This window comes from Podarcis gaigeae (genome assembly GCF_964106915.1).
Source record: "Podarcis gaigeae genome assembly, chromosome: 16".
Taxonomy (NCBI): domain Eukaryota; kingdom Metazoa; phylum Chordata; class Lepidosauria; order Squamata; family Lacertidae; genus Podarcis; species Podarcis gaigeae.
In genome coordinates, this window is record NC_139693.1 from 12,424,280 (window position 1) to 12,434,703 (window position 10,424).

Here is a 10,424-nt window from a genome sequence, read left to right on the forward strand (position 1 = left end):
CAGAGCGTTGCTTATCTGGATTACTAGCAGCTTGGAGGCAATTAACAAATGGGGATCCGGGTCCCCCCACAATCCCACTAGTCTTTCACCCACCGCCTGAAGCGGATTAGTGTCTGAGCTGTGACCCGAGGTGCTCAGGTGCTGCATTTACTTGGCTATTTCTGCTTTATACAGGGGACATCCCTCCCCAGCCCCCATTACACAACGGACATGGCTTCAATCCATGGTGGGTTGCCAACTGTTGAGGGCGAAGTGCCCTAGTCTGCTCTTATGCATTTTAACAGCTGCTTCATCTGTCTAAAGCAGTGTTGGCCAAACTTGGTTCTCCAGCTGTTTTGGGACTACAATTCCCATCATCCCTGACCACTGGTCCTGTTAGCTAGGGGTGATGGGAGTTGTAGTCCAAAAACAGCTGGAGACCCAAGTTTGGCCAACACTGGTCTAAAGGAATTGAGAGGGAATCCCCCCCTCCAATGACATGAAAGGTTAGTTCGAACACCTTGCTAACGCCAGCAGATCAAGCTGCGGTTGAAAGCATAGGTACACGGGCAAATAATAAAAGCTGGCAACCTGTAATCCATGTAAAACTCCAATCTGTCAGACTCCAAAAGGGTGTGGGATTAGGGACAGCTTCATACACATTGTGTTTTTCTTAACTCTTCATGCTTTTTAAAAAGGTTATTATTTATGAAGCATAGTTAATGTGCCCTACACTTTACAGAGGCAAATAGTTCTCTGCCTCAAAAAGTTACAATTGGTAAAAGGAGGCAACTCTCCACACAGCCAGAACTTCTCATGCAGTAATTTGAGGCATGGGGGGATGCTGCTTAGGTGCAAGAAAGAACAACTTCCTTTATTTTCTTGTTACCATCTGCAGAATTCTCTGTTTTGATAACCTCAGTTGGCCCAGAAAAGCTAGTATGAAAAAACGGCTCTTGACAATCCATTGGCCTTAACTAGTAGCAGGGACAGTGTTTGAGGAGCTGGGTAATTGGTGATGGTACAACAGAAAGATCCCCCCAGCCCTGCCGCTGTCGCCATTTTATAAAGTCTGTGGAATAATGCAAAAGGGTCTTCTAATAAAGCTCTGTGATTTTAATTTATTACATGTGAGGTTAATATTATCTCAGATTCCCTGAGGGCAAGGTGGCATTTCCCTTGGTGCGCCTTACTGCCTCTTCCAGAAGTTCTATCCACCTGCCAGGAAAAGAGGGGAGGGGAGAGAAAGACTCACTAAAAGCCCCCGAAATGAATGGAATAGCTGTGATTTGTCATTAGAAAGGCAGACATTAAAGAGCGGCTCCATATTAATCTCAGTGGCATCCTTGTCTGAGGGAGGGGGTACCAATATCTATATATTTTATACATTTATATTTACATTTATATTTATATTTGTGTCTGTGTCTGTCTGCCTGGATATTTTTGGGACCCACCTAATTTGTGTGACTGTAAATTGTTTTAAACCGCTATTAATATTGTGCTCTATTGTAACACACACCTTAGGACCTTAGGGTGAAGGGCAGGTAATAAAATATAACATTAACAATTACACACACACACTTTTTTTAAAAACACAACAACCACAGGTGTGTGTGCACATGTACAGAAATAGCTGGACACCTGCCCAGAATGGAAAAAGGTAGCAGGAAACAGGGCAGGGCAAGGCAGAGAGAGGAGCAATTGAGGGCTGGTTAGTAAAAACAACTCCAAAACACATCCTGGATACATTCCATCAAGCTCTGCCTGTAACTGGACAGCAAACAGTGGAACAGCAACAAATATCCATGACTGAAAAAGCAGGAAAGTGGGAAAGGTAAATGTGCCACACCCACAAAGAAATGTCTGTTCCAGAATTGTGGGGGAAACAACAGGTAAAAAATCTTACATATTCTTTTCTGAAGGTGTTGAGGCAACGAGCTCATACAGATGGGGTACCAATTCCAATGTGCAAATGACAAAGAAAGCTCGCGGATCTGGACAGACAGGAGAGACAAGATGGAGGAAGAGGCAACACGCCAGGGCTGGTCTGCCTAGCTTACAACCTTTAAATGAGGAAACATGGTTTTATCCCATTTTACCTGTGGCCACAGAGCGGATCAGCACCACATTCAGCTTGAGGACAGGGCTGATCGTTTGCCAAGCGCCTGAGGAGCCCCACACCCTCTTCCTGTGGCACTTGAGAACGAGTCTCTCATCCTTCCTCTGCAGGAGCAGCAGGAGATTTTCCAGCAGCAACACGTGCAAGTCTAAGAGAGAGGCAGAGAGTTTGGAGCGGCTAACCTGCTCTGTGTATCCAGATAAGAAGATCAGGAAAGTTTGGCTGCCGATCAGGCCAAAGGCCCAACTAGTCAGAATAACTAGTTATAGCCTATACCAGTTAAGGCCACTGGGGTCCATCTAGCTCAGTAATGTCCACACTGACGGGCAGCAATGGCACTCCAGGATCTCAGGCAGGAAGTCTTTTTCCCAGATTGACCTGGAGATGCTGTTAGGGATTGAACCCGGGACTTTCTCCATGCAAATCAGGTGCTCTGAAGGCAGCCTGTCTGGGAGTCTTTTAATCTGTGGCCTGTTGCTTTAGAATTTCAAACACCATTGGAAGTTTTGATGTTTCAATAGCTGATGCTTTAGTTGTTTTTCGGGGTCTTGCTCTAAAATTGCTTTTTTCTGTCAAACTTTCTGCAAGCTGCTTGGTTCATCTAGCTCAGAAACCCAGCCAGATGGGTGGGGTATAAATAATAAAACTATTACTATTACTGTTACTATTACTATTACTATTATTCATCTGACTGGCAGCAATGGCTTTCTTGAGGGTTTGGGGCTCAAGAGTCTTTCTACCACCAAGCCACAGGGCTGACCCACTTGGATTACTATTAAAAGTGGGATATAAACAAAGTCAGTGAGAGAGGAACTGCAGAAACCTCCACTTTGAGAGGCCTGTGCCACATTTGTGTGTTCGTTGAGGTGAGGTTGACAGCCACGTACCCACAGTCTTGTCTTTGCGCAGGCGCCAGCGCAAGGGTCCCTCGTGGATCAGGCAATGACTCCGGAGGTCAATATTCTGGACAGACGGGACAGAAAAAGGCAGCGTTTTGAAGAGCAGGGAAGTAATATAAAAGCAGGAACTCGGGAAGAGGCCGATGATGGGGAGGACCATACCTTGAACTCCGCTGCCAGTGCGTTGGTGGTCCACTGCAGTGAGGTGGCGTCCAAACACATTTGATAGGTCTCCAGGCGATGATGGTTTTCGGCCTTCTTCACAATCTCTTTCACACACTGAAGGATTTCCTGGCATTGGTCCCGAGCCTGGCACAGCTTCTGGTGCTCTGAAGACTGCCCTAAGCAAAGAAGGTGCAGAGAGAGAGAGAGAGAGAGAGAGAGAGAGAGAGAGAGAGAGAGAGAGAGGCTGTCACACTGATGTTAAAGTTTGTTTCTATTTACCAAAAACTTGGAGGCTGCTTTGGAAACACAGGGGTGGTCCCTAAGTGGTTCCCAACACAAAACAGACACAACACTGCATTTAAAGGAAAAACGACCTTGGACAGATGAGCAGCACTGCAGTAGGAATACATAATCCCAAGCAATCCTTGTTTTCTCATAAGAAAGTTGGCCTCTGAACAACCCTTGCAACCCTGCAGCCCCACCATCTGCTAATACTAGCAATGGAGAGGTGTGTATACTGTACCATCATCACTGATGTGTGTATTCACTTTCCACAATAGGCTACGCTCCATGTAGCCCACAACATCCAAAGGTCACAAAGCATAACATTCAAATTATAGGAGATACGACTCTCCTCCCTCTCCCAGCACACACATAAATATGGAGAGACCGAGATACCATCAGTGTGTTTGATAATATTATCCAGCAGCAAAGGGTAGTTTGTCAGCTGCTGCATTTCAGAGAGGATGAGATCTTTCAGTTGATGGTGGCGGCACTGATAGTTGCTCTCTGCTTCCTGGGAAGGGGAGACAGACAGACAGACAGACAGACAATATGCTTCTGTGACCATATGGAGACTGGAGACATGTCCTGTCTGTGGGCTTCACTTTGGGGCATCCGGCTGTCAACTGTGAGAATAGGATGCCGATGGCCTGATCCATCTGCAGGGCTCTTCTTAGGTTCTTATTCTTATGGTGGGGGTGTAGGTTTGCAAAAGACCCATCCAGGGGACAGTTAGAGAACCACCTTCCTGATGGAGAAGAAGTGCAGAGCTTTCAGGAGCCTTGAGATCTGGGTCTATGGCAGGAAGAACAACAACATGCCCCAGGAAAAGAAGGAAAGCAGGAGGGGGAGACGTGAGTCGATGGTGGAGCTGTTTTGTCACTATAAAAACTGAGGCTGGAAGTATGTGTATGGCGAAGGGGAGAACAACTTAAGATGAGTCTGCTGAATCAGGCCAATGTCCCATCTAGTCCACCATCCTGTTCTCACAGTGGCCAACCAGATTTCTGTGGGAAGCCCACAAGCAGGATTCAAGCACAAGAGCACTCTACCCACCTGTGGATTCAAGCATTATTCAGAAGCACTACCGCATTCAGGGTGGGTAGCAGGGAGAGCAGGACAGGCCTCTGGTCCTCCAGAATGGAGAAAGAGCCCTCTGGGGACTTCCTCTTGCACTCCGCACTGAAAGCGCAGACCCAGCATCTGAGACAGTCCCTCCCTCCCCCTTCCTTAGCGTATGAGCACAAAGATACCTGAATGATGAGCCGGAATCGAGTGTCTTTCTGCAGCTTGGTCTCGATCAGCTCCAGGGCCTTGGACTGGTTCACGCAGAAGTCAGAGACTGCTTGTTGGATCTCTTCACGTGCAGGCCCACCAAACTGGGGGGAAGGAATAATAATAATAATAATAATAATAATAATAATAATAATAATAATAATTTATACCCCGCCCATCTGGCTGGGGTTCCCCAGCCACTCTGGACAACTCCCAACAGAACATTAAAAATAATATAAAACATCAAACATTAAAAACTTTCCTAGATGGAAGGGGGCAAAGGGGGCAAGGGAGAGGAAACACTTCCTGGTTAGAATCAGGCAGGTCAGGAAACCAAGGGGCCAAGCTCAACTGGAGCCCCAAACGCTGCCTACACACACAGCTGCATCACCACCACCACCAGCCCAGCCACTCAGAGATTGTTACCTGGGAAAGCATGAAGTGCCCAATTTCATGGATGATGGGCCCTTGTTCTTGAAGTGTTTTCATCGATTCTGACAGAGAACCTGGAGAAAGGACAGGAGGAGGGAATGGTGAGAAAAGGGGCCTGGGGAAATAGCCACAGGAGAGATGGGAGGGGGAGAAGGACGGACATGGTCTCTATATCTTCTTTTTATAATCATGCCCCTGATGATGGGCCTCAAAGCTGGCCATTACAGAGTGGCAGACCCTCCAAGTGTCCCTATTTTCCAGGGACAGTCCTGGGTTTACAGAAGCCATTCCAGTTTCTGATTTGTTCCCAGAATGTCCCGCTTCTCCTTAGGACGTTCCTCTTTCCATTGGTGAAATGTTGGAGGGTATGGAGTTATATGACCCCTAAGCCAAGGAGATAAGACATCTGTAGGCAACCCTGTATAGGAAAGTTTTTATTATGCTTTTATATACGTTGGAAGCTGCCAAGCATGGCTGGGGCATCCCAGTTGGATGGGCAGGGTATTATTATTATTATTATTATTATTATTATTATTATTATTATTATTATTATTATTATTGAATAGGATGTCCCTATTTTTATCTGAGAAATGTTGGAGTTCTTGGGGAGCGCTGCTGTTGCGCTCAGGTCTAGATGAGGCCCCCTTTGGCCTTATCTAGCTGCCTCCGGCAGGGCTCTTTTGATCTTCTGCTCCAATGGTCCTCCTGAGCGAGGGCCTTTGATGGAGGCGACCCTCTCCCTCTACCCCTGACCCGCCCGTGAGCAAGCAACGATCTGTGCGAGACACAGAATGGGGGCCTAGTCCAAAGGGGCTCCGACTGAATAAGAGAGACAGCCTTACTGTGAATCTTCAGCAGCTCTGGGAGGTTGGGGAAGAGGAGGGCCAGCTCCTCCTGCGAAAGAAGTTTCTCCCTAAACATGCGCTGATAGAAGAAGACAGTCAGGACACGCAAAAGCCGCAGGTGAGAGGCTTCTGTCACAAACAGTTCTGTGCAAAGAGGGGGGAAGAATGTCAGCTAGAGGTCAAATCCCAGCAGGATCCAGGAATGAGGCAGCTAAAGCAGGTTCATTGAAAAAAGCCTTGGGTTCTGCCTTTCAAGAGGAGACTGATCATGTTCTCTTCCTGTACTGGGAGCAAGCCCATGGAGCTGCTGTTGGTGGAGCATTAAGAAGCTGCCTTCTTCAGTCAGACCCTGGTCCACCTGGCCCAATGCCTACTTGTCTCTGACTGGCAGGTGTCTCTCCAAGGTTTCTGGGGTCTTTCCTTCTCATTCCTACCTGGAAATGCCATTGGATATTGAACCTGGGGCCTTCTATATGCAGAGCATGTGTTCCACCAAGGGGCTGTGGCCCTTTCACTAAAGATAAAACAAGATTCCAGTTCTCACAGTCCCGGATAAAGGGCGCTGATTTAAATGAGAATGCAGGAAGCTGAGTGAAATACCATTGGGCTCTCTGGCTCAGTGTTGTCTATAGTGCTTGGCAGAAAGTGCTCCTCTAGAGGGGTGCAAGAAGGGGACATTCCCAGCTCTACCTGCAGATGCCATCGGGGATCAAGCATAGGAGCTTCTGCACGGAAAACATGGTCTGCACCACTGAGCTATAAGTCCCTTCCCCAGCACGGGCACCAATATGCAGCTGATAGCTCTGGTTACCAGCGCAACACACACAAACACCATTCATCTATGGATTTCCCTTCCTCCTCAGAGACATTACAGCACACTTCAGGGCCAATAAGCCTTCTTCCCACCCTGCTCCCCTGGCCCTGTGTCAGAACTCTACAGGTGTCCATCTTTACTGACCCATGTGGGTCTTGCCTGGAGGGAATTTCACTAATGGCCATTTTTAAGAACTCAAAAGTTCCAAGCTATGTGTACAGCCAAGGACCCACTTCCCAGGAGAGATCTCACTAGGCACTTCTTCCACTATTGCTTAAAGTAAGTTGAGATCCTTCTAGAGCCCCATGACTTTCTGAGAGTAACCCAAAGTATGAGCCACAGAATGACCTCCTCACCATTGATGGCTTCCTGGTGGTCAACCTCCTGCTGTGGTAGGGAAGACGCAACATGGCGGCCGACAGTGTCTTTCCACTTCTGTGAGCTCAGGTCTGACACATAGAAGAGGTCGTCCCCCAGCAAGGAGGGGAGGGAGGGGTCTGAGGTGGACCACAAGTTTGGGGTCTCGATGTTCCTGTGGGGGATTGAGGAAATGGGAGAGGCAGGATGTCAAAAGGTCTGCTAAAGGTCCTCTGGCCTCATACATTGATTTTGGACCTTTCTTGGGGCTCAATGTTTTACATAGCATTAAGGAAGGAGACACAGATTTCCATTGTCACATTCTTGGTGGACAGACATTTTGCATATTATGTATACTTTACCATTTGATTTTATTGTATTTTGTATTTTTCGTTGTTTTGAGACACTTTAGTAACAAGTGATTAATAAATTTAATAAATAACAATGATACTTCAGTGGGACCCAAGGGAGCGTTTTTATAGCAGTGAACATTGTGGATGTGGAAAGAGGGAATAAATGACAGGAAGTATGTTGAATGCAAACGAGGAGTATCTCTTCCTAATCCTCCACCACCACTTCCACCCTCCTACTGACAGGAGGGCCTTTGTGTTCCTTGTGTTCCTGACTACTCCATATAAACGGCCTCCCTCAACCCCATGCCCTCCAGATGTTGTTGAACTACAACTCCCATCAGCCCCCAGCCAGCATGGGAGTTACAAGGGTCTAATAACTGATGAGCATCTTCAAAAACTGGCCACAGGGGACCACCCAGCTTCAAGATCTCTCCCCTACCCCCCAACTTTACCTTCTGTGAAAAGAGGACAAACAGCTCCCCATTGTGCAATGGGAAACGACAAATTGCCTGCACTTTCAACTGTACTGAGGAACACAGATGTCTACGCTTTCAGCTGATCCGAAGGCAGGTGTCTGCACTTTCAACGGAGCCAAAAGAGACCAGTGTCTTTACTTTCAGTTGATCCAAGGCTCAAAGCAGACTCCTCACCAGGCCTCCTGGGAAACAAATATGAAGGATCCCAATGTCGGTTGTGAAGTCAGAGTCTGGCCTATCCCTTAATTTACCACCCATCCTGCCCTCTCAGTTGGGCCAGGCAGCTGGATCTAGGCCACCCTTATAGTTTGTTCCCCTAAATACCCCCAGCCTCACATGCCTCTGGGACATCAAGGGAAATAAGGCAAGCCTTTTAATTTTAGTGTGTGGGCTTCATTGTGTTATGGAACCAACTTCTCTTTCAACTCGGGTACACACCTGCATTCACAACATCTAGGCATCTTTTATAAGACACACCTGTGCTCCCAGGGACCTTTCTTGGTGCTTAATTTTATGATTACATGAAAATCCTAACTTTCCTCCAAATAACTCAAGGAGTTGTATGTTATGTGGCGCTCTCCCCCCCCCAAAAAAAATTATCTGCACAATAGCCCTGTCAGGTAGGCTAGGCAGAGACTTGGCCCAAGGTCACCCAGTGAGCCAAGTGTGGATTTGAACCCTGGTCCGGAACAAACCGCTACACTCCAGTATATTATAATTTTAACTACCCTTCCTTGTTTGCTATTTCCAGGGAGAGAGATGTGGGAATCCCTTTCTCCTCCCTGACAGACCCTCTGAACAAGGGGCTGAGACAGGTGCTCCTTGTGTTTACCTGGCTCATTCGTATAGAATAATGCATGTCCACCTGTATTAGTAATTGAGATGACTTTGCATAAATAGGTGGGTATATTAGAAGATGTAAGGTAATGTTCAATAGGAAAGGGGAGGTGGACTGTTAGTGGTGAGTGATGATTGGCTGAGCCAGCATTTGAAAAGTGGTTTGAATGCTGGGAGGGAGTCAGTTGAGAGTCAGTTAGAGCCTGGAGATCAGAGAGGGAAGAGCTGGGGGTGGATGTGAAGCAGGGTTGGTTAGATGAGTGGCATAAGAATAGAATAATGGCCTGATTAGAGCTGTAATAAAGGGACAGATAAGATACTGTTACATTTGAAACAATAAGCTTATGCAGTCAAAGGCATCTTGAAGCCCTCATTTAGTGTTTTTTCATTTGATGTTCTTTCATAAATCAGTTTTATTCTGCCACTTGCCTCTTCCTAGTCTATGTAAGGGCTACTGATGGCTCCTAGTCACAATGGCTGTGCTTTGTCTCCACAGTCAGTGGGAGTAATGATGGAGACTGGGGCAGTGGCAGAGGCGTAGAGAGTACTCTTGTGCTCGGATCCTGTATTGAGGGTTTCCCTCAGGCATCTGGCTGGCCACTGTGAGAACAGGCTGCTGGACTAGATGGACCACTGGCTTGAATCCAGCAGAGGTATTACGTTCTTCTGTTCCGATCCAAGTGATATGTTGGGGGGGGATGTGTAGGATACCCCAGAAAGACCCAGCTCATAGCAGTACAATTTGAAGTGAAAAGGTGGCACAGGGAAGAGTGAGCGGTGCTTGAAGACCTCAGAGCAAGGGGGTTGGCACAACACCCATCCCTTCCACCCGTCTGTCCCCCTGCAGCTTCACAGGAAAGGACAATATATGAAGGACAATTGCAAGCAATTAACAACACTGGCAGGACTTATTTAAGAAGACTTGTAATGTTGATTATATATACCTTTATACATCTTGGTTAAAATTTTTGACAGTGGAAAGGAAGAAGTATATAATTCTGTGATATAAAAAAGAATTAAAAGGTGGGAGGGAGCGAGGTCGACAGTTTATTTGAACAAACAATGTGGAAAAATATGAATGTATTTTCATAGTATAAAATGGAAACTTAATATATTTTTTTAAAAAGGAAAGGAAGCTCATGGGAGATTTAATATTTCATTTTCTTAAAACGCACACAGACCTTTACAACTGAAAGTCAGAAAACACCTCCCAGCTTCCTCTGGCCGGACAACACCAACAAGGGCCCTGTTTCCAAGGCAGGCGCGAGATCCTAAAGTCCAGCGGCCTGTCTTTTTATTTTTTTTATTTTTATTTCAAAATGTCCATAGTTGGTCTTGAAGCCACCACAACTCCTGGGAGAGGTTGGGAGTGGGGGGAGAGGAGGAATGTTTGCAAGGTGGTGATGTGTCACCAGCTCCTCCTCTTGGCCAGAGATGGTGGTAAAACAGTTGCTCTGGCAGGGGAATGGGATGTGTGGTGGTGCAAGTGGCTCCTCTTGGGGGGTGGGAGCTGCTTCTCTTGGTGGGGCAGGGTGGGAACAGCTTGAGTGGGGTAGAGGGAGCTCTGAGGGGTGGCTTGGACCAGAAGAAT

General features: G+C 46.9%; 1 protein-coding gene across 5 annotated transcripts; it reads right to left on the reverse strand.

Moving 5' to 3' along the window:
* Window positions 1–1,074: 1,074 nt before the first annotated feature.
* LOC310833291 (rho guanine nucleotide exchange factor 11-like) lies at window positions 1,075–8,995 on the reverse strand. Of its 5 annotated transcripts, none has more exons than XM_083715910.1 (12): window positions 8,862–8,995; window positions 7,973–8,178; window positions 7,167–7,342; window positions 5,994–6,140; window positions 5,146–5,225; window positions 4,698–4,823; window positions 3,841–3,958; window positions 3,160–3,338; window positions 2,986–3,061; window positions 2,079–2,246; window positions 1,886–1,973; window positions 1,075–1,197 (listed from the first exon to the last, which is right to left on the reverse strand). In XM_083715910.1, the coding sequence occupies exons 2-12, from the start codon at window positions 8,002–8,004 to the stop codon at window positions 1,122–1,124; spliced, it is 1,266 nt and encodes a 421-aa protein (XP_083572036.1). In that variant the 5' UTR covers window positions 8,005–8,178; window positions 8,862–8,995; the 3' UTR covers window positions 1,075–1,121. The 5 variants fall into 5 exon arrangements, with proteins under 5 accessions (XP_083572036.1, XP_083572038.1, XP_083572034.1 ...); XM_083715912.1 differs by having other exon boundaries at window positions 5,994–6,075; window positions 8,829–8,923; XM_083715908.1 differs by having other exon boundaries at window positions 8,829–8,923.
* Between the last annotated feature and the right edge of the window lie 1,429 nt (window positions 8,996–10,424).

Excerpts from the sequence above, each read along its gene's own strand:
- LOC310833291 (XM_083715910.1), bottom strand. The coding sequence starts at position 8,004 with ATGGGGAGCTGTTTGTCCTCTTTTCACAGAAG. Across the intron at positions 3,339-3,840 it reads TATTATCAAACACACTGATG|GGCAGTCTTCAGAGCACCAG; the intron begins GTATCTCGGTCT and ends TTCTTTGCTTAG. Across the intron at positions 2,247-2,985 it reads GCGCAAAGACAAGACTGTGG|ACTTGCACGTGTTGCTGCTG; the intron begins GTACGTGGCTGT and ends CCTCTCTCTTAG.